Source organism: Falco cherrug, chromosome 2 (genome assembly GCF_023634085.1).
Source record: "Falco cherrug isolate bFalChe1 chromosome 2, bFalChe1.pri, whole genome shotgun sequence".
NCBI classification, from domain to species: Eukaryota; Metazoa; Chordata; class Aves; order Falconiformes; family Falconidae; genus Falco; species Falco cherrug.
In genome coordinates, this window is record NC_073698.1 from 7,387,520 (window position 1) to 7,413,644 (window position 26,125).

The 26,125-nt window shown below is 39.9% G+C and overlaps 1 protein-coding gene across 2 annotated transcripts in view; it reads left to right on the forward strand.

The window, feature by feature from the left end:
• The window catches only part of SYTL2 (synaptotagmin like 2), a 64,482-nt gene that overhangs the window by 16,098 nt on the left and 22,259 nt on the right, over positions 1-26,125 (forward strand). For both annotated transcript variants that reach the window (XM_055702906.1, XM_055702905.1), the window contains exons 2-8: positions 283-715; positions 13,230-13,378; positions 15,865-16,000; positions 22,794-22,866; positions 23,442-23,541; positions 24,442-25,323; positions 26,051-26,122. In XM_055702906.1, coding sequence (XP_055558881.1) covers positions 615-715; positions 13,230-13,378; positions 15,865-16,000; positions 22,794-22,866; positions 23,442-23,541; positions 24,442-25,323; positions 26,051-26,122 — 1,513 coding nt within the window. In that variant the 5' untranslated portion in view covers positions 283-614. The remainder of the gene's footprint in view (positions 1-282; positions 716-13,229; positions 13,379-15,864; positions 16,001-22,793; positions 22,867-23,441; positions 23,542-24,441; positions 25,324-26,050; positions 26,123-26,125) is intronic.

A 26,125-nucleotide genomic window follows, 5' to 3' on the forward strand; every position in this document is an offset into this window, starting at 1 on the left:
GAATTAAAGGGCAACTTAAAATGCACTTACTTTAAAATGTATCATTTGAATGACACTTGATTTTGGTTTAGGGTGTAAGTTGTCATATTGGAAATGAATATATTTTTATGGCCACCTTGTTCAAGAGACTTGTGAAACAGGTTTGACTTGAAGTGACCATTTGAACTTCACAAAGTAGTTTAATCACACTGAAAAACTTGTTTCTTTTAATTAAAAATGCATACATAATCTACTTCCCTGATCCCTGATCTTACAGCTTGTTCTTCCTTGTCTCTTTTTTAGGGGATGTTTTGTTTGTTCTTAAACACTGGATATGCTGGGTCAATGAACTGTTACTCCAGGAAGCAGAGCTGAGAGGACAAGCTGAGAAGACTTCATTACGATGGCAAGCAGGAATGCAACACTTTCCCAGAAGTCTCTCATCTAGGGAAACATGCATATACTGTACTGCAAGAAAGCAGCATTTGGGACTTTTTAAACCACTGACTGTAACCTGGTCCAGCTTTCTGGGTGCCTGCTGAAAGACTTCTATACCTTTTAAGCAGACTACAAGACTATCCTTGGCAGGATTTAAGATCTTTCTGGACACTTTACCAACCCCTACACACAACAAGATGATTGACCTAAGCTTCCTAACCGAGGAAGAACAAGAGGCAATAATGAAGGTGCTGCAACGTGATGCAGAGCTTAAAAGAGCTGAAGAGGAGAGGGTCAGGTAAGGGATCTAGTGCCCTGGGTTGTCCTGGGAAGACCTACACAGTTCACATGCCGAGTTATTCAGAGCATAGGAGTAGATAAAAACAGTTGTTGTGGAGGGCCCCATATTCCATGGTATATGTGGTTTGGAGAGTATTACTGTGGACTCGATTTAGCATAGTCTCTGGATGAAATGCCTCTACCACACAAATGATTCATTACTGGCCAAAAGAATAACTGTTGATTTGGACCCTTACAGTTTTCTAAGGGGCCAAGCACACCTGGTACACATCTGCCTTGATATGCATCTGGCTTGGTTTCCTCAGAACAGGATTGGCAAGTATCAAAACCTCTGCAAGCTGAACTAATATGTGATGGGGGGGGGGGGATCTGATTCAAAAGGAGCATAATGCCCCAAACAAACAAAAGTCAGTATGGATGCAGTCAGCGGTATGTCTGAATGATAAAGTTATACCTCAAATATGTGGAGCATTGGAGCTGTAGTCCAGAAGGGGTACCAACACTATGCTCCATTACCAAGAGAAGTCTTGCAATCTGTGGCTAAGGCAGAAAATTGCTCCCTGTTTTCTTTCTGGTGCCACAGACAAAGCAGTGTGTTTTTATTCTGCAGTGTTTGGTGTGCTGGGAGGTTTTCCTAGAGCTACTATTAAGGTAAATGGCATGAATAGAAATGCATGCATGGAGCGCAGCGTTGCCCAGGTGACTATGAGAAAGCCATCTACCCAGGTGTAAATAGCAGTTGAATAGTGGTTTCAGCTAGCACAGCTAGCTACCTGCTCAAGAATGAGGATTTTTGTAAGTCAGCTTTTTTTTTTTTAGAAGGAAAGTATCCATTACAGGGTACACAAAATAATGAGCTGCTGAATAATAAAAAGTGAAGCCTTAGATGGTGAAAGGTCAAAGTGCTACAACACAAATACGTAGATGTTTACGGGTCTCTGCTAAGGCAGCATTTTTCTCTCATTGATTCAGTATCTTCTCTAGGATTCTTTTTCATTGTGAGTTCTACATGAAGACATGTATTTCCTATTTAAATGTTTTAAAATGATTCCAACCAGGATGCATCTGTGATGTTTCTCTTCTGAGAAATATTTTTTGACAAATGCCCCCTGTGTAGGTATACCCTACCCTGCAAACAGAACAGCAGCCTGCCACTTGCCCAAAGAGCAGTGTTCGTTTTGCTGAGTGTGCTTGTGCAGCCTTGAGGTCATTTAGTCAGCTTGTGGTCAGCATGTTGTTGAGTTATTCCTCTTGCTCCTTTCAAGCGCAATAAAAGGTAAACCAGTAGCTTTTCCTGCTTAAAAAGGCTTCTCCTCCCAAGGCATTTGCTTCACTGAAGGCTGAAGGTAAAAAATCATCACAGGGAATGTTCCCACTTCCCCCCGTGTCGTCCCCCCCCAATCTTAATGCAACTGGAGATGTTTTTGCTACATAGTTTTGTCTCCTGCTTCAAAAAAGCAGAAAACTGACTTTGCTGTAGCAGAATGGGCATTTTCTTTTCTTTAGGTTGAAAAACATTGGTTTGGAATGGTACATCAGTGCCAGATTTGAAAGTGCTCAGGAAAAGTAATTGTAGATGTAAGTTTGAAAGCAGTATCTGGGGGAAGGAACAGAAAATAAAAAAAGCCATTCTCAGTAGTGGTCTGAAAGGGCTGTCAACAAGTATTTTTGTCTGAATAACTTTGCTTTTGCTACTTGTAATTCTAGTTCAAGAGGGTGTGGTAGAAAATGCAAGGGACTGCAGGTTGTAGCAGCCTGTAATCAGCATGTTGGTTTCTACATTAAAGTGTCTCTTCTGGTTTCTGAATCTTATGACTTCTGAGAATCTGGAAGCTTGCATATGAAATTTATTTTTCTGCATAGATGTGGCACATGCTTTTTGTATATTATAGAGTAAAACACTACCTGAATTATATTTCCACCGAAGGAGATGCAATATTTTAGTTTGCATTCTACACACCTGGAAGATTGCAAGAGCTGGGATAGGATGTCATCATATAAACATCATAGCCTGACAAAGTGTTGTTTGTATGTGTATATAATGGAGGTCTTTTAATGTAATCTTTTTCCCTCTAGAAGAAATTCTGAGGTTTGAAAGGTGTTCTAATAATCTGTGCCATGTGCCTGGAGTGTGGACAAACTGGTAACATGACAAAATCCTCTTTGAGCAATTTCCTAGTGGAATTTTACAAATCACCTGACGGAGACCTTTCTCAGTTAACAGCTCCTAATATTGCTTATCTGTAGTAAAACTGAGCTGATTAGACTGGCTCATGCAGCCTCCATAGGCAGTCTGCTTTAATTCTTGGGTTTTTTTAGTGCTTTAACAGGTGTTTGCCCTGTCCTCAGGCTCCTTGTGTTGGTCTGAATGGGCCTGATAGTTTTGGGAACAGCATACCTGCTTTATCTTTGAGCTCTGCTGAGGCCTGTCCCAAAGGAAAGGGGATATTGACATTCTCTTCTCATGGGTAAAGGGTGATGAAAGAATCTGAGATGACAAGGTGGTGTGATGCAAGGAAATTAAAAGACCTTGCACTAGGAATAAAAAAGGATGCAATAAGATGGCTCTTTCTGCTTCATTAACCCAGGAGCTGCTGCCAGCCTCTGAATGGCAGCCCTGCCGGAGAGGGGGAAAACAGCATATAATGGAAGAGCAGAATGACAGCTTGTCAAGAGTTTTTCAGAATATTGCTGACTTATTTATTTTGTTGTCCTTGTTCCTGTTCAGGAATCTCTGATATACCCTGGCCCAGCTGAGTTTCAGGTATTGAACAATGAGTGGGCTAAGTACATAACTGAATTTCCTGGCAGTAGCTTCAGCATAGCTCCTAACTCTTTGTATAGTTGTGTAGTTCAGAATTAACACAGTTTGGGGCCCTGCCTGGACACAGGAATGTGGAACAGAAATATTCCTGTCTGGAGTTCTGGTGTGTGGTTGGGTGACTCTTATGTGGTGGAGCGGCTGACCCCTGGCACCAGCGTGTCTGAGGCAGAAAGCTGTTGTGGTCAACTTTGCAACAGGGTTCCCTGCTGTGGCTATCGGCCTTTCCCAGCAGCACCTCCTGGAAATGCTGTCCTGGGCTGCGCTTGGGATTGTTTGCTTGTGTAAACTGAAGGAGGGTAACGATAGGGGAAATTCTGATGTGGAGCTGTTTGTGTGGTGGGTGGTGGCTGCTCTATGCCAAACGCCTTTAATACATACATTGGTGTGGCACTGCAAAAAAAAAAGTTTCAGAGGTCTGAATGCTACATACACTTAACCTTTCTCAATGCTCAGTGGAAGTGTATGGCTGTTGAAACCCTAGTGTAGTTGTTTTTCTGATTCTGGTCAGCTTTAACAGATATCCTTTTCAGTCTCTTTTCAAGGCAGTTTTACTTATAAGGTAGACTGTCAGAAGGAAGGCTTTTTTTCTGTTTTTTGTTTCTCAGGATGGGATATATTTAAGGTATTGTGGTGAGCTGAATATTGGCATTGGGGGAACTGGACTTACTACTATGGTGTGAAAATGACATTCGATGACTGTCATGAGAATACATTCTTAATACCTTCATAAAATACTTTTCTGTTAGATGGAACAGTTTTGAAAGTGTGCTCAACAGAGGCAAGCTCTCAGTGGAGATGGTTTTGAACATGGGTGCCAGTTCAAGTTTAAAGGGCTGATGGAAGATAGAAAAGGTTAGAGGTGCTGTCAAAGCTAACCTTGTTTCTGAAAAGAATTACCTATTTTATCCTACTGTGCCTCCAGAGTATTTCTTCCAAATGTTCTAGAAATTTTCAAAACGTATCCTCAGTATCCACTCAAATGATTGTGTCAGCTTGGTAGTGCCTGGGCATAGTTAGGTAACCAGGCGCCAGTTATAACTCCATAAATTTGAAGTATCACTCTTTCACATTGCCCTGTAATACTTAGGGACTCTTTCTAAAGCTAAATATCTGCAAAAATGTTCATTTTACCAGTCACCCACCCCTTTCTAATAAATTCCTTAATATCTATCATTTGCACTACTTCACGGTAAAAGTTTGGGTGTCTGTAAATGAATGGAAAAATAACGCGTGGAATTGGTGTGGCTTACAGGCAAGGCAATAGCGCAGTATGTTTGTATGAGCTCTACATTCTGTCTGGACCGGTAAACAGAATGGCACTTTGTCTAACTGAGGTCTCTTAGGCTGGCCATCATCCCTTCTATTTCGCATTGAATTTTTTTGAAAGTTTGCTTGGACTCTGGATAAGGGATGCCACAAATCACCGTTGCCTCTACATTTATTCCTAAGGATATGTTAAGATCCTGTCAGAGCATCCCTTCTAACAATATGATTCTGGAGTCCTATTCAGGGTACTGATGTTATCTTTAAGCCTTGGCGGATTTAAATTAGTCTATTAATAAGCAAGTGTGACTAATAAGAAAATAAAGCCTACAATTCTTGTGGAGCTGATTTTAAAAACGCATAAAACCTAAACTCACTTTGCAGCGTATTTAATTCTTGTACTTTTAGGTCATACATGTGTGTCAACAAGGAGCTTGCTTGTAATGTGAGAAAAGCTTTTTAATCTGAAGTTATTGTAAGAGACTAAGAATTAGGTGGCTTGAACTCTTTCACTGAAAATTCAAACTGAGAGGTCTTAGTATCCCATGTTGTCAAACAGAATGTGCTCTCACACACTGCTCAGACTTACTACAGGAGAAACAGCATGAGTTTCAATTAATAACAATTAATTTCTATTTTTGTAACTAGTTCTAAAATCACATACTTGTGTCTAGTGGTTGTACCAGGGACTTCTGATTAACTTTTAATGGGCTTACTTGTTAGTAAGTATAATGTGGTGATGGTCAAAGTGTATACATGGGAGCGTGTGCTTGGAGATTACCTTCAGACAAATCTGGTACACCCTGTAATCTCTTTCCTCGTACTCATAGCTAAATGATTTCTTTCTAGCTGGGCAGATCTGTTGAAGGAGAAAGAGCTCCATCACACTGTGAACCACCTGGAGTACTCTCCCAAAGGAGCTTGAGGATAAGACTGTGCTTGCCTGCTGCTCATGCTTTCCTTCCCTCCTTTGCTTGGCTTTGTGTAGTGGTTGCATGAGATCAAAGCAGCTCAGAGGCATTTCCCATTGCCAAAGACAGAGGGGATTCAGCACATCAATTCAGCAACAAACTCTTTTCAAATAAATGAAACTTGGTCTGTGTGTTGTCCTTTTTCTGCTTCAGCAATTTAAAATGGTATATTTGGGGACTGAAGTCCTTGGTTTAATGTGTTAATGGAGCAGGATTTTGGAGACATTTGGCAATAATCAAAAAGTCAAGTGGCACTCACATTGCTGATTTCTTGGGTATGTAAGTACCTAAATACACCTAGATGAGAATGTTCCTCTTTGGGCCACCTGTCTGGGTGGAAAAAGACAATGTCATGCCTTTTGGATTGATTTCCCCTTATGAACGTTTCTTAGCACCAAATGTGAAGTTCCAAATAATACTTTCTGTTCAGAAATAGAGCAATTTTATTCTCTAGGAAAATGTGCATGCCATTATGCTTTTTAAGAAAGCCAACTGACGTAAGAATGACTGTGAGTTCGGTGGGGAGGTTGGTTGCTGCTCTGCAGAGATATAGTTCATATGACCCCAACCAAACCCTATTCTAAGTGAACTCCTTTTTTGCCTGAGTCCTCCATTTATTGCTAGACAGACACACAAAAAAAAAGGAGGAAAAAAAATAAAAAAAATTGTGTGTGTGTGTATATATCCTCCAGAAAGCTTTTTTGCATCCTCTTGTGTTTTCTGCCAGTTTCATCAGACCAAAGTAACAGTGAACTACAGCCCGCCTTGTGAAGAGTCAGTAAGAAAAGCAGGACTCTTAGGACTGTTTTCATCTTAATCTTGTGGAGTAACTGGGGTTAAGGAAGAGACCCTACTTACTGGTCTTAGTAAGAGACATGGCATTGGACTGAGAACTGGGCTGATACCTTTTCTTCCCAGTATTGATTGCTAACTTGTCAACTATTAGCAGATGGATTATTTGACTGGATGATGCTTGTTTGGAACAGCTAGTGAAGCAGGGTGAGATGGAGTTTACTTTGTATGGTACAAGAGTGTGCTTTAGGGAATAAGTGGATACTAATAAGGCTTTTTAACCTCTAAATTGAGTACTCCCTCAGGAAGTATGGTTTTCCTTACAGTACAAAACCTGTCTTGGTAAGATCTATCACTTGTTTGTACCTGGGACTGTGTTGCATTATTCAGTGCCAAACTGAAGCCTTTGGCTTCAGAGTAGGTTAGTCTTGATTTGTAGCTCACACAAAATCCTAAAATGCAACCTGTTCTTTAGCACAGCATCAATTTCATGGATATACTCTTACTGGTAGTGTGAAGCAAGCTATGATGCAGGCTCTTCTGCTCACTTAGAGTTGTTTGTGCATCCTGTGGGATGTCATTGGATCAGGGCTGTTCTTATGCTTCATACACCTACTTTTATAGGCTTTAAAATACTGGGAATACTGTGTTTGAGCAGAACCTGTGAATGAATGCACATACATTCTAGCAGCCTCTCCCCCGATTCAGGTTGTTCTGTACCGCTGTCCACGCTGGCTAATACCAAAGGTGTATTGTCACAGGATAGGTGTTCCTTCATTGTGAAGGTGATCTTGGTTCAGTTTGGTGTCTTCTCCCCGCCCCCCCGCCATGGCAGGTTTACTTGGGTTGCGTATGAAGAGGGAGGGGAAGCCATTGGGAAGCCTCTATGCAAATCCTTTAAAACAAGCAGACAAACCAAGTAGTGGAAGGCTGTTATAGAAATGAAACAAGTGGAAGCTAATAGAAACTGAAGGCTGACAGACCTTGAAAGACTCCTACCTCCTGTTCTCTGGAGCCTCAACAGTCTTGCTACAGATTTTTCTGAATGGAATAAAGTCAAGCTTCATTGTACCAAGAAATGTCTAAACAAATTTACGTATTCCCTGTGTCTGCCTAGGGAGTATCTAATTACATGATTTATAACATATTACTTTTAAGATGAACCTTACTGCAAACTTGACAGTGTAACTACTAATAGATGAGTAAGTCTGAGTGCTAACTGCAGGTGACATAGTAAAAAAGCATGTGAAAATGGAGGAGACTATCTTCAGTGCAGAATGTGTATGTGTTTTAAACGAAACATGGGGACAGCATGCCAGTCTGATGTCCCATGTGTGGCCATCTTCTAGGAGAGAAATGATGCACAGCAGGGTTAATCTAGCAATGTGTTGGGATAGTAGTTTTGGTTCCACATTCTGGTGAAGACCGTATTTCAATGGACAACAGAGCTGCCTGTTTTCACTTTTCATCTCCAAAATCGGTTGACTTGTCTCATACCTATGAGCATGTAATTCATTCATTTTAATGCTCCAGGTCTGGATGTGTCCGTCTTCGCTTCTGACTTCAGAATAAATGTCAGTTTGTCTTGTTTGTCATCAAGACTTGTGTTGACTACACCCTAGTTATTTCTCTGAGGATCCAAAAGCAAGATGCTAGCTGTGATTAATTTATCAGGCTATTGTTAGTAGACCTAACACACCCGGGTTTCCAAATAGGCATATAATGGAAGAACATGCATGACTACAGACAGAACTAGACCACCTTTTTCTCATGTCTCCACCTACTTCTGCCTACCCAAAACCTTGCTATTCAGAGACCCCGGAGGCAGGAATCAAAGGAGGTGTTGCTGATGAGGTGTTTTGATGACAAGGATGGGGAAAGGTTGCATAACCCCATTAGTTTGCTTTATTCTTCCTAGTAGAGCCCTCGATCAGTTTAGAATTATATTGCTTAAACCAATCAAATATTAACTGATTTTTTTTTGTTTGAAAGTCATATGTGTGCAGCAAACGTGCAAAAGAAATAATCCGTATTCTCTACTTGGGACTGCCCATTGCAAATGTTTTGGGTGTAGTTGTCTAACATGTCAGAGAACAGACTTTTCCTACACCTTATCTAGATATGTGCAGACTGAAGAGGCATGCTTGTGCAATGTAGAATGTTTAAACAATTACTCCTTTTGCCTTGTAAACCTTTTACAGCTGTTTCCCACTCCCTAAGAAGAAGTAGACAAAAATCTAAGTGGCAAGTCGACACTTATAACGCCTGGTCTAATATCCTTTTTCTCCTGTTATTCTAAGAGTGATACTACAAAAAGTTTATTTTGTGTGTCCAGAAAGTGACCCAGAACTGAAATTGTTTGCTGTCTTTTTGTTGGTTGGGCTTTGCTTGCAGCAAATAGAATTGAGAGTAAATTTTCAAAATTATCTCTCCTTTCACCTTCTCCACTCATTTGGTATTTCATTTGCAGGAGGGAGGTTTTGGAAGTGAATTTGTAGATAAGATGGTGGTATCAGGCTTCAAAAAGCCTTTGTTTTGCCACCAGTCACTAGGGTGCTTTTTCCATGTGTTCAGAATAAGGCATGTGAGATGCTAATGAATCTGTGTCTCTGAGCCAAATACAGACCCTGATTTAAATGCTTCTTAGTTTTGTCACGAGAAGTCCCAGAATGTGCTGCTACCATACACTCCTCTGTCTGACAAACTCAGTTTAAGCTGTCAGTTGAGGAATAAGGCCATAAAAGAAGTTAAGATGTCAGTTGTCACATCTTGCAAATTCTGTAGTGGCTTGTAGTATGGACTATGAATAAAGGGGGTACAGAGGAAGAAGTTAAGAGATGCTGAGGATGTAGCTGAACAGTTTTAGATACAGGTATATATTGCTAGATGGTTGTTTCAAAAAAAGAAACAGAAGTCATTACCACTTTGCCCTAACATGCAATGAGCTATTACAATAGCCTCCAAAGCGTAAGATAAACCGTTCTGGATTTGCTGATAGGAAGACAGGGACTGATTATATCGGAGCAGATTTCCTGCCTTACAGTGGTACCATGTGATTTAGCCCACTATCAGATGTTCTGGAGGTGGGGAGAAACAACCCAGTTAATACATGTGTAGGTTTTCTGTTTGCCTGCAGAGTGCTGGACGTTACATTACAGTTGCTCTGTATGCCCATTCACTGTAATTCTCCATGTACTTAATGCCCTGGTGGATGAAAAATTTATCACCTTCCCATCAAAAATGTTTTGCCTAGGTGTAGTGGAAAAATCATGGTAAGTAATGGGAGAACTCGGGCTTATTTTAAAAGGATTTTAGAGTGAATTCCTTCTAGCTCTGACCTTCATTTTCTTGAGTTTAATGGTCCTATAGAAGAAACAGGCACTAGCTTTATTGTAATTTTAGGCTGTTGCACTCTGAAAACTGCAACATAGGCAGACTGGCATTTTAACAGGCCACTGGGGGACTCCAGAATACATCCTTACATCATAAGTAAAGCCATTATTGCATTTTCTCCTAATTGCAAATTTGGCAACTGAGCCTGCAATCTGACTCTTTATCTGGATGCCTACTAGTTCTTTGGTCACCAAGAAGAAGAAAACATAATGACAACTTGGTTAGCCTTTTTGTTGACTGGAGAGCTAGTGTAGAATCAACTGTTGGCTTCTAATCCTGCTGTGGTGTGCTGGGAGGTGTATGTAGCAGTGGAAAACTGTGGCTGCAGTCTGATTTTTCCACAATACCTTTCAGGGTAAACCACAATCTAAATCTAATGCCTGACAGTGAAACAGGCCCACGCAGTGCAAGCAGTTTGATATTACTGCTAAGGCCTGCTCATAGTAGAGCTTGAGAATTCAAGTAGCATTGTAAAAATTCCGGTTTGTAACCTCAGCAGCTGTTCTTGCAACAAGCCTATGTCAGTGATCACAGGCTTCGTAAATGCTCTTTTCCCTGCCAAGACCTAGAACTAATTGTCTTTCTGATAATGGAAATCTGCTTCTTTATTTGTGACTGGGGAATATCTGGGAGTAGCTTTAATATTTATGTTGCTCTTAGTTCTTCAAAAGATGGAACTGAGAGGTGAAATACTTCTCTTGAAGAGACAGGGAAGCCAAGCTAACAAAGGTCAAGTGCTATCAAGGTGAGGAGGCAAAAGTAGTTTGTAAGTCAGCTGCTGTGAGCTTTTGTCAGGTCTTAACATACAAGCCCTATCAGTCAGACAGGACATTTGTGGAGGAAGTACTGTGTAAATTGAGAGCACGTTTGTACCTTTGTTAGCCAGCATAATTATCTCCCGAAGTCTAGAAGGCCTGTTGAGCTGGTGGAGTTAAGGTACGCTAAATTTCCATAGGCAGCAAACAGGGGTGGGAGCAAAGTGCCTGACACTCACTTCCAGCCAAAATAACAGCAGCATTGGCCATGGGTGATACTTAATGAGTTTAGAGCCATGACAAATCCGTGCCTCTGTCTCTGTCCTGCTTATGTTAATCCGTCACAGATCTGAGAGTCCAACAAGCAGCTAAATAGGCTGACACAGCTGAGGGGCCTGGGATCCTGTCCACTTCTACAGTGATTTATCAGTCTGAGCTGACCTGTAAAGGTCTCCTACCACACCCTAGTTTCAGTAGCTGAATACAAAGGTGAAAGGAGTGAGCAGTGTCTGGGGTAAGCGTGTTGAATGAATACTTGTCCTGTGACTCAGTAACTTCCCGCTAGAGAACCTTCCTTGGCATGTGTTATCATACTGCCCTGAAGCACTAGCTGGTGTCAGATCTCACCTGCCCTGCAGGCTGTACAGATAGTTGAAAAGCCAGTCCCTAGCCCTAAGCAGCATCTCTTCTGAGAAGACAAATAACAGATAGGAGAGAAGGTGAAAGGGAGATGCAGTCATCTGCGTAAAAATTCTTGCATTCCATATTTCCACTATTCCAGCTGGCTGTGTTCATAAACTGGCTGAGCAATGAGGAGTTGGCTCATACATGAGTAATACGTTTGCTTGAAGACAGAAGGAAGCTACTGCTGTGCTCCTGCTCCAACCTGGAAGACCTGAGGCATATGTGAAGAACATATTTTGGCTCTTGGAAAAGCACAGTTATAAGCAAGAGCCAAATTTTAAATGGCCTGCTAATGCTATGGACTGTTGAATCTTGGCATTAAAAATGCCAATGGTGACCTCAGCTCCTGGAAGCCTCGACTGTGTATAGCCGAGTCGAGAGACAGAAGTTATTTACACACCTAGGAGGGGCTGCCTGTTGACAGTACTTTCAAAAAGAAGTTTGGGTATGAAAATTCTAGTATAGCTGATGCTTTCAAATAAGCCTTTTCACTTCTGGCCATACAAGTATGAAGGAGCAGTTAAATGATAGATGAGAATGGTCTAGCTTAGTGTGGGGGTTAGGACTGGCTGAGTGTCCTTTCTCTGCTGTGAATGGTTGTCTGTACTTGACAGTCAAATTGCAACCTATAATAAAATGACTGTCATCATAGCTGCTTGATTGCACTAAAATTCCTTCTTCTATACTCGTCAGCAATATAAAAGCGGCATGAACCTCCTTGCAGTTGGACTAGATGACTGTTAAAGGTCCCTTCCAACCCAAACCATTCTATGATTCTATGATGGCCATCAGGTGTGTGGGAGGTAGCACCATCCCACAGCACTATGGACTGTATTTAGCCTTAAAGTCTCTGAGTAGCCTGATTTGTTTTGATTTCTCCCTTGGGATCTGTTATTAGCTTGTTTTGCTGAAGGAAAGGGCATAAATGGAGAAGGCAGATGACACCTGACTTGACTTTTTTTGATTAAGTACTCTCTAAATCTGTGTAGTGACCTTCCTGGTCTGTGGGTTAGTCTTCAAGTCATGTATAAGCATATACCTACTGTGTTTATGCCTAATGAGGAAAGAAAACAACCTCTCAAATTGCACACAGCAACTCCTTATTCTATTAAAGTATGTTTCGTAGAAGCAGAGTGACCCTGAAGCCTGAAGTAAAATTATTAAAAATTTCCTTCACGGTATTTAAAGTGGCTGCATTTCATGTGGTACATACATGTAGATCAATAAATTGCACAAACTTATTTTGCCGTTTCTGTCATGTGATGCTGTCTTCCTTTGTAACTCATTGTATTCATATAAGGGGTTTTGTGTAACGTATGGAAAAGATGGCACCATCTTCCAGTACACTTTTGGAATGTGTGTGTAAAAGTACTGGCATATGAACAGCCTGAAAAGACATCTTCTGAGCCCCCAAACAGCCATGGACTTAATCTTGGCACAGACTTCTTGTGCTGTCCTGCTAACTTATCTCAGTTTTAACCTTGGAAAACTGACCTTTGGAGACAAGAAGTCAAGATTTGCAATTACTGGAGACTTCTCCAGACCTGTCTTTTTTTTGAGAGTGTATCCTATCAAAGCATTTTTTCCAAGTTACTTCAGCTGATCTACTGACGGTGACAGGGCTGAGACTCTTCCCTCTCCAGGTCATTGTTATCCTTCATAATTAAAAAAAGGAGATTACCAGGATGGAAACAGCATGCTGAGACAGCATTAAAAAACAAAACAAACCCACACCCCCCTTCCCCCAAAGCAAAAATATCTGGCCTATTCTTTTCACACAGGTAAGTAGATTGTGTGTGTATCTAAATTCTTCGTTTTTCCCCTCCTCAGGCATTTACCAGAAAAAGTCAAAGATGATGTTCAGCTAAAGAATATGAGTGGGCAGTGGTTTTACGAAGCAAAATCAAAGAGGCACAGAGATAAGATACACGGAGCAGACATCATTAGAGCTTCCATGCGCCGGAAGCCTGCCACTCTCGGTAAGCATTTGGTTTATATCTTATTTCGGAAAGGCTGACTCTTAGTTAACTAACCTCAGACACTGTTTTCTGTGAAATACAAGAATATTGGTATCTCTACAAGCAGAAAATGATGCCAAAAAATAGATTTCCCATGTAATTTACAGTGTAAGTTTTCCTCTCCCCCAGTGCTATGTGTTAGTGAGAGTAACTGTGTGGTAACTGCTAACAGGAGGGACTGGCTTGTGTTTGTGTTGGACTAAAAGCCCTCTGCACTCCTGGACTGCATTCTCATTTCCATTTTTGAGGCCCTATGAGCTATCCTGGGACATGCAAAGAATCAGATTGAGGAAATTGCTCTTTAATATGAATTTCCAAGATTTTGGGTGCTCAGGTTGAGACATCTGAGGCTTAATGGTGGATACCATCAGCTAGACCTAGTGGTTAGAACTACTGAAATATGTGCTGGGAGCTCTCACAGCTATAACTGGCATCCTGTGTCCACAATAACTTTAAATGCACCCACTATCCTCCACATCATGGTGGGTGCCTGCAAATGATCCGTTAAAAATGCTCGTTAAATGTTTATGTGTCAGATAAGTTGCAGACATTAATTTAGTAGTACAGATAGGTAGGTAGTATATTGTATGTAAACTGAGTAATGCTGACAAGCTTGGTGCTCACTTAATATTTACTATATTCTGATTATTTTTTTTAAAGATCAGATTGTGGAAGATAATAATAGTGTTTAACACTGGATTTAAATAGTGTTTTGTTTGGAGAGAAACAAAACAAAAGAGAACGTAAGAGTTGCCCTACAGGACCAGACCAAAAGCTTGTGTCCCCAGCGTCCTGCCTCTGGGAGAGCCTGGCAGCATGTGTAGGCTCCAAGGCCAGGACCAGCCTGCAGCTAATCACACCTCAGGCTTTTCTGAAATAGGGGAGGTATTTCTGGATAATTTTTTCCCATTAATTTGTTCAAGAAGTTCTTTAAAGCCATGCCTCTTTTAACATTCGCCATCTCCTGTCCTGAGGCATTTTAAAATGAAGATTTTCCGCATAAGAAGTGAACAGTTTCCTGGTCAGGTTTTGAACTGATCACCATTAACGTTATCCCTGGGAGAGAAAGTTCCTCTAATTCTACTAAATCCTTTTGATTTAAAAGGGCAAGACTCGTCAGTACAACCTAGTGAGAATAACATTTGTCATCTTTATTTTTTTAAGTTCTATTAAGGGATTTTTCTGTCTGCTAGTGGAGCAAGTAAGGTACTTCTCTCAATACTATGGATGGACTACAGCTTGCTACTTTCTATGGGTTTTGTAACTGCAATTTAACCTTGTCTTCCTGTGTCTAATCCTGCAATGTTACATGTTCTTAATTCCTATATGCCCAGAGATGAGTTTGGATAATGGCATTTTAGTCAATTTAAGGTTACTGTGTAATGGTTTGGCATTTTTCAAGTTAACAAGAAAAGACCTGAAACAGAAAAGAATGCAAAAAAATCACAGGTAGTTAGTGCAGCATGTTTGTAGTTTTGACTGATTGTGGACTTAAAGGTTATGAAAATCAGCTGTAAAATTCTAGCTAAATTTTACAGCAATTTATAGCTTAAAGGAAAGTACTTAAAGCCCTATTATCTTAGATGAAGGTTAATTACTCCCAATATTATTGCTTGAACAAAGGGGCATACTGGTACATTCAGAAATATGTGCAATTGCTTGGTTTCAATGACTCATTTAAATGTCAAGATATTTTTGCTTGCAGTTATGGATAGCAAAAGTGAGAATAAAAATCTTGCTCATTATTGCACACTAGGAAATTCTTCATTTCTAAACAAAGTGCAAAAAGCAGCAGAGGAAATAATGTAAATGAATGTTTTGACTGAAAGAGGTTATCACAATAGGATTCTGTCCCACCCCAGAGAGAAATGCAAATATATTTGCATTTGCTGAATGAGGTGGGGCTTTTTGTTTGGTTTTTTTTTTTTCTCTTTTAATACTTACCTTTTTAACTTGTGGTATTGTGGTAATTCTATCCATAAAGGATTAGCCACCTGCTTAAATGAGAGTTATGACCAACTTCCAGTTTACTGCTGTAGGAAGGGGATAATTGGCTCGATTAACTGAACTTCAACATGTTTTCAGTTTCCTATGGTTTAATTGTTTTTGTTTCCTCAGGATCCAAGATTAAATTTTCGGTGTTTATCTAGCTACAAGAACTACAGCATCAGTCTTTACTAGTGTTATTTATAAAACTCCTCCATTTAGGATCACTTTAAGATCTAAAGCAGATGTACCTGGAGCAGTAGAGTGAAGTATTCAGACCAGTATGTGACATTTCTAGTAGCATTAAAAAAATTATGCTTTGGAAGGCACCAGATCTGCCTCTGTACACAGTTCAAGTATGGTGGACTTTGAAGTAGCTGTGGGATGAATGCAAATACTTGTATTTTCTTCTTGAAGAAATGCTGTATGGGAGACAACAATATTCTTTTTTTATGTTCTAGCTGAAGTGAGTCAGAACAAATCAAACAAAGCAAAGAACAGCTGGGTTAGCAATGTTGATAAAGAAGTATTTGTGCCACCAGAACCACATGGCATTGTGGAACATCAAGAAGAAGAACAACTGAAAGCTAGTTCAAGGTAAGCTGTGTGTTTAATCACACTTAATTTGTATATATCAGGATTGAAACTTGTGAGCTGTAAGTTCCATCCAAAATATTTTACTTGCCTCTTATTTCAAAGGTAATAAAATTATTTTTCAGTATCACCCAAGGAATCTGTGCATGTGAAAGGCTGACAAATCATAGTCATGTATTAATCGTTCTGCATTCAAATGCAGAATAATCTTCAGTTTACCTTTTCAAGGAAAAAGTTGTGTAGAGTGTAGCACACATATTGTCATGTCATAACTTAGTCTGGCTCCCAGAAGTGAGACCAGGATTTTCTGGTTAGAATGTCTGCCCATGATCAGTCCTCTGCAGTTAGTAATAGGGGGACAATAGCATCTGCATCTCTTCATTCAGTCACTTAATGAGACTAGATTATTGATTCAGCCTGAATTTTAAGTTTGGATCATACAAAGAATCAGAGACAGAGAAATTGCTCTTTGGAATTTTCCACATTTTTGGGTGCACAGTTTAAGCCCTCTGAGACTTTTTAAGGAGATGAAATGTATTTCAGGTGGAAAGAACCAGAATCTTTGGATACTTGCAGAAAATAAGTCAGATTCTACCAAGAAAAATAAAGGCCTTTCTGGAAAGCAGAGGCTTCCATTCAGAGTAAGGCAAGACAGACAGCTTGGATATGCCTGAATGGCTATAGTGGTTGCAGGAAAGCTGGATAAGTACTTTCTGAACTACAGAGGATTTTTGTATTAAATCACGCTATCTCAAGTCTGTAAACATCCCAAACAGCTTCATTTTACTTGGAAATATCCTGAGTTGCTTTCAGAGACAGATATGTCATCCCTTTAAAATACCTATGTGTATTGATTCATTGGCTGTGTGAAAAGGTTTCGAATAGCCTGCATTTGAAAAGGAATCTTAGCTAGGGTGACAGCAGGTGGAAATGAAATGTCTTTCAATGGCCAGATTCCCCAGTACCACTGAGGAAACAAGAACTAGGGTGTAACACAGATAGCTACTGCTTGTGCTTTCAGTGAAAGTGAGGTAAGAGCCAGAGTTACTTTTTAGGACGACTCTTACTTCTGGTTGTGCCATTGATCAGCTCTGTAACCTTTCAATTTCTTCTCTGTCTTCTGAGTCCTTCTCTGTACCTTATCTGTTTTTTCTTTGCAGCAAGGCTTGTATCCTACTATGCACTTGTACAGTATCTAGTAGCAATTGCATCTTTCGCTTTTGTGGTCTGCAAACTGGGCACGCACATTCACGGTGAATGGCACCAAAGGTCGGTGTAAGTCTTAATAACTCTGGCTTGCATTACTTCTCTGTCTTTTCCTTTATGTATAAATATCAGTGAACTCAAAGGGGTAGTCTTATCCACATCTGAAATCATGCTGAAAAAGGTCAAATCAACTGCTTTGTTTACAAATGAAGTTGTACGGTAAGGATGATAAAGGTTGCTTACCCCAAGAAAGCTTAGCTCCCTCCCCAGATTGGCTGATAATGCTGACAGGGTTATTACTGAATGGGGGGTGGGGGTGGATGGGGTGGGTTTACAGGTGGCTTTTACTTTCAGGAGATTGTTATGGAATTGTTTCTTTATGAACAGCACAAGACATGTTGCTGTTTAGTATATCTTTTAGAATATTTTACGAATCATCTTGCACATCAGGAAAAGATGATGATACTTTAAAAGAATTACAGCCTTATGTTATTCTTATCATTATAACTCTACAAATTGTGTGTAAGCGGTAAGGAGTGATACATTTCATAAACTCTCAGGGCAGCCTTTTCAAAAATATATAACGTAACGAGGTTGAAGAACACAGACAATTGTTTGGAATATGACTAACTTGATAGTGGTCTTTAACTTGAGGTGATTTGATGACTTATTTCAGGTCATAGCCATGTGAAGCTCAGTAGTTTTTGTCCAGGACCCTTTCCTGCCCTTTGCTCCAAATTGTGCCAGAAATTAATCAGCCTGTATACCATGTTCACGTGCGCTCGTACTCACCAATAGCTCAAGATCTTCTCTCTACAGCAAGCTCACACAGTCCAGCATTTATGGGACGGTGGGAAATGGACCTTAGGAAGTGATCAAGAGTATATGTGGCTGGATGCCTACTGGCATATACCTTGTAAAAATACTTGATTAGATGCCTCAGATTATTTGCTTCTAAAATATCAAAAGCTGAAGCAAGCAAATGTGGCAGGACTATGTGCAATTCATTGCTTATTATTTCAGTATGGGCTTATTTCATTGTGACTGAGATTAGTCTACGCAACATTGCATGTGAGAAATTGCAGGAGGCATGATATGTTTTTAAAGTATTCCTCCTTTCTGTTCTTTTGATACTGGACTTCGAAAGAAACAGTCTGACATGGCTGTGGGCTTGTCTGTAATGGCAGGAGGTGATCAGGACTTGAGGGGAAACCCAGTGCTGGGAAAGCCCACCCCACCAGCTGGGGTGGGAAGGGAAAGCCCAGACACTACAGATATTTAATATGGCAAGGAATTAATTGACTCTTCCTCTTGCAATACAATAGTCTTAACGTGGCTACAATTAGGAGGATGAAAGTATAATCTAGAGTATCATTCTGGAGCTTGGGACTGTGTTAAGTGAGTATTGTGGTTTAACCTCAGCCGGCAACCAAGCACCACGCAGCCGCTTGCTCACTCCCCCCCCACCCAGAGGGATGGGAAGGAGGATCGGACAAGGAATGTAAAACTCCAGGGTTGAGATAAGAACAATTTAATAGGGAAAGCAAAAGCCGCGCACCCAAGCAAAGCAAAGCAAGGGACTCATTCACCGCTTCCCCTGGGCAGGCAGGTGTCCGGCCATCCCCAGGGCAGCCGGGCTCCGTCACACGTAACGGGGACTCAGGAAGACAAATGCCATAATTCCGGGTGTCCCCCGCTTCCTTCTTCTTCCCCCAGTTTATATACGCAGCATGATGTCATATGGTATGGAATAGCTCTTTGGCTAGTTCGGGTCACCTGTCCTGGCTGTGTCCCTCCCAATGTCCCGTGCTCCTCCAGCCTTCTCACTGGCAGGGCCCAAGGAACTGAAAAGCCCTTGACTTAGTACAAACATCACCCAGCAACAACCAAAACCATCAGTGTGCTGTCAGCAGTGTTCTCACATCAGAGCCAAAACGCAGCACTGCACCAGCTACTAAGAAGAAAACTAACTCTATCCCAGCTGAAACCAGGACAGTGAGCTCACATCTTCTAGTGTCCAAATGCTACACGTGGTTCAGGTACTTGGACTTTAAAAACATTTTAAAGTGCTACTTTAAGGGTAGGTTTGTGGGATGTGTGGGGTTTCCCCCGCCCTCCACCCCAGCTCCCTCTTTCTTCCTCTAAGAGTGTGCTTCAGGCCAGCACTGGCTTGCAGGTTTTGCATAAACTGAATGACTGCTGACCTGAGGATTGGGATGAGAAGATACATGATAATGAATTACCCAGGTTTTTTTGTTCTCGTTCCTATCCTTAAACCAAAACAATTCTTACTGAATATGAAGAAAATCCAGTTCTAGTAGATCTGTTTGTAAACTGCTGAGGGTCAAATCCAGCCCTAGGGCCAGTTCAACTGCTGTTGAGTCAGGATGCTGCTATATTAGATGGAACAGAAATCAGCCCACAACTATATTTCTAATATTAGCATAGTCATCTTCATCCCCACACCCCAAACATCTAAATTCAGTAATGAAGCTATGAATGGTGTTTTTCTTGGGTGTTATATCACTGTGGTACTTTTCTTGCATAGCAGAGTCTTTACAAGCCAGGTGTGTGAAGTGTCTGTTGAAGGTGTAACCATGCACACAGCATGAGTTTTCACAGGATGACTCAGTTTGTCAATATGAACTCTGTTCAGTGATACCATCTGTCTAAGCTGAAACTCAAAAAAGGGGAATGTTAAAGGGGTTTTATCTTTCGATTTAAGATTTGTAGGTTGTTTTCTTCCCTAGGCTAGAAAATATTCTTAGCTTACGTTGAACAGGTGACAAGTGTGGTCCTAGAGTTCTGCAAGGTGAAAATTTGCACAAAAGCCCTAATTCCTAAAATCCGTGTAACTTTTCTGGAATAATAAGGTACTGGGATACCTAGATAAGGACACTTTTATGGAGTCCTGTTAAATCGCCCTAGCTTTACTCACACCAGATTCTCTACCCTTCAGGATGAGCCCAGGAAAGCTTTTTTGTTTTTTTGACTGGGAAGCCATTTCTGAGTAGACTGTATTGACAATGCATACAAATTTGGAACCCTTTTCTCCAGCTTTGCTCCTGCCTTTGCCTTGTTGCCTCTTGGTTCTTTTCCAGTGCTGTCCAGTCTGCGCTGTATGGAATCTGGGCCTTTACTGTAGTTTGTTTTGCTGAATTGCAGTGCAGAATTTTTTTAATCTGGCTGTATCTGTCAGTTTGGCTTCATACACTCTCTTAGATCAGCCTTGTGAATGCAGCATGTCTGGGAATTGTTTGTACAGTTTTCCCATCTGTATGGGTTGTTGACATGAAACTTAGTTATAGGATCCTGTGTAGGTTTTTTTTTTTCCTCTACTTTGTGTCTTCTTTAGAGCAGGGTTTTCAAGTTGTAATGCAAAATTAACAACTCTTGATTATTCTATGGTAAGTCAGAAGTAGCGTTGCATTAAAATATTATTGAATTGTGTGTGTGTTCAGTGAGGCTTAAAGTTACCTCCCCCTCTGTAAAAAAGAATGTCTTGCTGGTTTCTTGAGCCCAGGGTACATAACGAAATTTTCCTTTTTTAAAACGAGTGAAGGCTTTAAACATTCATTACCTAGACCTTTAAAAAAAAATAAAATGAAATCATGTTTGTCCTGTTGGCTAGTAGTAGATGGTGTAGAGACATGCAAAGTGCAGGAGCACACAGATGCTCTTAAAAGCAAAAACTCAAGTGCTTTATAAAAGCAAGAATACAGACTCCAGTTCAGCAGAATAAAATTTCTTTAAATATAGATATTTTCAGACTTTTAAAAATAAAAAATGTTAGAACGAAGGTTAAAAACTGTAATGTGGGGTTATATTTTTTTGAAAATAAAAGTTGCAATATTAAGCTCTTTGAGAACTAGATTTTTTCTTATTTAAAATCGGAGAAGAATAAAAAGAGCAATAATAATCTGTTATACCTACTGTGTGCATATAAAAGGCTGCTGCAGTTAATGCTGAAATACAAGAACAGTTTATTTTTTCACCCGTGAGATAGCTTCCATTACAAGATGAGCTCATACCTTAAGTTTATTTCACTATGCATTGTGGTATATTTCTTAGAGCTAGTGTTGAACCAGAAGAGCAAAGGAGAAATACAGAAATTGATAGCTCAGATTACAACTGGTATTTTTTTCCTAGCCTTTTGGTCAGGCTGCTCATTACCTTGTCGTCTTATCTTCTCCATAATGATGTTTTTCCATTTGAGAAGTGACATCACTGCCATTTTACAGACACACTTGGCAGTCCAAAGGCTGGTAACCTTTCAAGGGTGGCTCCCAGACCTTTTTTCTAAACTTTGAGGTTAACTGTACCGCACCTGGAGAAGTGGGAAGTTCTCTCTTCAGCACGGCAAACTATTGCCAGTTACCTGACTGGAGAGAACTTTGTCAGTGTGAGGAGGCAGCTCCTGTCTGAACCTGAAACTTGATGAGAGGTGGTATCCTGAGGTGCCACATCTGCCCCCAAAAGCATTATCTTGTGGCTCTGCTGCTTACCAATCGATATCTGAAGGTCTTTTCACCCATACCAAAGATCATTGACTGAAGAAATATTTAGTATTGGACTCTCCTTGTACATCTATATTGGAAAAAACATAGGAGTTTCTTTTCTTCCTAGTCTGAGGCCATATTTCCTATTTGGAGGATATTAATTTTTCCTGTCTTGTACTGTTTCCCCCATCCCCAAAATTTTAAGTGTGTAAGTTGGTTAATGCCAGCACTTTCTATATAAAGTTAAGGTACTGAATGTGGTGGTTATATGAAGACCATATTTAAATCCACATCTAACTTCCATCTTCACAAAGTAAATGCTTTTTCACATCTGAGATGTTCAGATAAACTCAAATTATAAAAATTGATTGCTTTGGAAAAAAACCCTTGCATCATTCTGCAAGTAGATGAATACTACTTGGCATAATGTAAGAGCAGTCTCTTCTAGTTGTTTTAATTTCTCTTTACCTGGGCTATGCTTAGTCAGGATCACAAGTAATAATTTGCTTTGCTTATGATATCAAACCACAGATTTTATAGATCTTCATTGAAAGAATAGTTTATAAGCTGTAGCTCTTAAGGGGATGTGCTGTTGTCTTTACATGTCACATCTTTGCTATAGTGGTGATGGGGTTCCTCTGATTTTTCTGACCTGGACGCTTTGAAGAACTCTATTTTTATCAGATTTTGGCACCTTCCTCCATTTTGATTTCAGTCCTAGAAGTATAAATGTAAGACAAGGATGGAGACAGCAACACTGGTATTGTTAGGAGAGTGGCTATATTTACATAAAGCTTGCTCAAGAATCTAAAAGATTTAAAAATATGGTTTCTGTCATGCCAATTAGAAGTTGTATTGAATTCTTTAACAAACAAAGAATTTTTTGCAAGGGAAGAAAGCAGCAGTAATATCCCCGTGCATGGTAAGGAGAAGGTTTGCTTCTAAATCTAATGAGAATTGGCTAAATAGAAAACTTCAGGTGCTGAGAGCTTATATTTGAGTATATATAAACAATTACTTGTTTTGTCTTTTCAAAAAGGCTTACTGTAATGTCCTGTTTGCTAAAGTTTTTACATGCTTTTTCTTTCCAGTTCTAAAACAACAACCTCTGTGTTAGACAAACCAGGGGAAAGACCTATGAAGGCAGCAGTCTCATCAGTAAAGGTATGACTGGTATTGAATATAGCCGAAGTTGTTGTTTACATTTTGTGTGTTTCTCAGCTTCAGTGGTAAAGACAATTAAAGATTTGAGGAAGAAAGATAAGGAGTTGGAAAAAATTAATGTTTTTTGTTTTGGAGGGAGATAATGGAAACCACTAAAAGTTCAACGCTGAAGTGCTGTTATGGCTATAGTCAGTGGCTGGCTGTGCTTGACATTACTTCCAGCCTCTTCAACCACTGAAAAGAATTGTCCTGCTGTGTTCCAAGATCTGTAGTCACAAAATTAGAGACAATGTTATTTAACTTGCAACAATTTAGAATTTTCAACTGTCTTTAAGTGGTGGCTTATCTCTGCTGTTGGTGACTTCAAAAAGAACAAGATGAGGCTATCACTAGCACTTCTGATGATTCCTTGGTTCATATTGTTTAGGTTTTTATCATATATCTAATTTAAGAGGCATGCTTTCAGACTCTTTGCAGACAGGGTAGTGAGGCAGAGGTAATCACTGCACTTTATTTTGTGAAGAGTGTGCTGGTATAACAATTTGACTGCAATTATAATCTTCTTTCCCTTTTAGCAAAGAAGAAATCCATTTAATTCCACTGCATCTGGTGATAACTTGAACAGTGGGGAATCAGAAAACAGACCAGCCACTCTACCTCAGCTAACAAAGAAGGGTAAGACTAAAAAAGACTGAATTTCTTGGTGGCTTATATGGAAATTTTTACTTTCATTGCTGCCTTTTGTAAGGTATCAAAACCTGTTTTATCTTAATTATGTGGAGATATCAACTAGTTAATTTCAAACCCTATGTAAAACATATAAATATACTCAGGAAATGGCTGTTTATGTGACCTTCCAGTTACTGCTGCTGTTGGTTCAACAGAAGCCTAACTCTTTGATCTTTATTTTTTTCCTTTGTTTTCTCACTCCTGTTTGTTGTCAAATTCTCCCTTTCCCACAGCGTTCTCTGCAGGCAAGTAAATGAGTGGTGATGTATCACAATGCAGACATTTGAACTTGTAATTTACAGACTCATATGTGGAAATTACTCTCCTGTTTCTGTTATAAAGCTTGCTGACAGGAAAAAGGAAGACTTGCACATTAGGAATTAAAAAAAAAAAGCAAAAATTCACCTCCCTACCAGGACATAATTTCAGCATTTTACCTTGTTCCATATGAGTGTGGAAGTAGCCTGTTTCCATTTCTATAGGTTGCTGTTTATGTTCTGAAGCTGAAGGGTTGTATGTGTATTCAAAAGCTGCCCTTCCTGCAAAATATTGTCCCTTGCAGGAATAATGCTGATCAAAAATTTGGTGTGTTCTCTATCTTTAGAGTCATAAAATAGTATTTCTAGAATAAGAAATAACTGCAGGATTTTCATCTGCTAAGAATTCCTAGTACTTACAAATGAAATCAATTGTTGATTTGTGATATGTTGAATTTCCACCTTTTACTGCAGATGTTTTTAATAAACCAGTATAATGGCTGCATTCTAGATCTGCGCTGTCATACTTCTGTGTTTATGCAGATGAATGTCATGTAAACACATGATTTCTTCTATATATGTCTTACAGAAGTTTTGTCACTCTCAGAAGAGAGCCAACCTCAACCAAACATACAAGATGATGAAACAGAGAAGCATAAGAAGCCTTCTGTAGAACCTGCTGGCGAATCGCAGAAAGGACTAGTTAAGCGTCCTGTCCCAAAAGCTAGAAAATTAATTCACAAAGCAACAGATCCAGTGTCACAAAAAGAAGGCTTTGTTCCAAAACCAGCCAAACAGCCGGAGAGGATTAACGGCATTGGTACACCGCCCAGGGGCATTTTGAAACGCAGTTCAAGTTCAAGTTCCACTGACTCAGAAGTTCGTGTTAGTCAGATGTTAGATGTTCAGAAAAAGAGTGGTCTTCCTACTGCAACTATTTTTGAAGGAGAAGCTGAGAAGAACTCTCTTAGGGAAGAAGCAGAAGACTCCACAGAAATTTCACTGGAAAAACTAAAACAAGTGAGGTTCTCATCTGGCACAGGCAAAGGAGAACCTCTGCAAAGCCCACAGCTCCACCATGGTAGAGAAACAGGAGAGTTCGATATGTTAGAATCTGATGAAATAAAGGGTAGTGGAAATGATGCTATTGGATCAGATTCATTTGGGAATAAGCAAACTTCTGCTGTAAAGCCTTTGGGAACCTATTCATCAGTTTTAGAAATAAAACCAATAGATGGCTTACAAGAAGATACATCGGCATCTGGCCCTTGTGACACTAACAGGTCAGTCTTCCTGGTTAATGAAACCTCGCAGACAAAGACGGTTACTCCTAAGAAACTTGAAACTCCACAGAAGACCTCCAGCAATATCCTGCCAAATAGCAATATTGAACTGAGTGCTGATGAGACACGTGAAAATAAATCCAACCAGATCTTGAGCCATGAATCAAAGTTACACAAAAACATTACTGGTAAGAGATTAATAGGAGTGAAGAATAGGATGCAGTAGCATATAGCACGTATTCGTTAATGTTTGAATCACTTGTATCTAAGAATTAAAAGCTAGGAAACAGAAATAGTAGGAATGTGCTACCTATTGCAGAATTAGAATACAAAAAAGATTATTTAGAATTTAATGCTTTAATGTAGCCAGTATTTCTAGACGTTCTGTTGGTATTCTTAAGAATTAACAATCAGACCAGAGTATGGATAGGCACCTTTATTGTGAATGATGAAAGTGAAGTGATGGCATTTGGATAAAATATCTGTCATAAGGCCTGCTAGATCTGTCTGCATAGGAACTAAAGCATTTTTGGTGTACCACTGTCAACTGTCCTTGGTAGTAATCCAGTTGTGACCTGGGGATTTGCTCCTGGGACTAAACACAAATATGCTGGGCTGTCCCCTCTTCAGGGGACATTTAGCCATTCCCTTTAGAATGGGGATGACTAATCTTATCTGCTTACATCCTCAAAAGTAGTATGATTAATCTTCCAGTAGGATATCTCAGCGCAGGAATTATTTTTCACTTTATTGCCCACAGTATGGTTCCTTCCAGTAATACAAGGACAGAGAATTCCTTTCTCTGCTAACAGTTAAAAAAAAAAAAAATGATATGAGAGGCTTTTCAAGATAGATCAAACATTTGTAGAGTCATGTGTCTGATTCCTAACTCAGATAAGTTTGTTTACGTTGTAGATGAACATCAGCTTTCTGCTAAGACAGAACCACATGAGATGTCCAATATCAATTCTACAAGTCTTCAACAAGGTA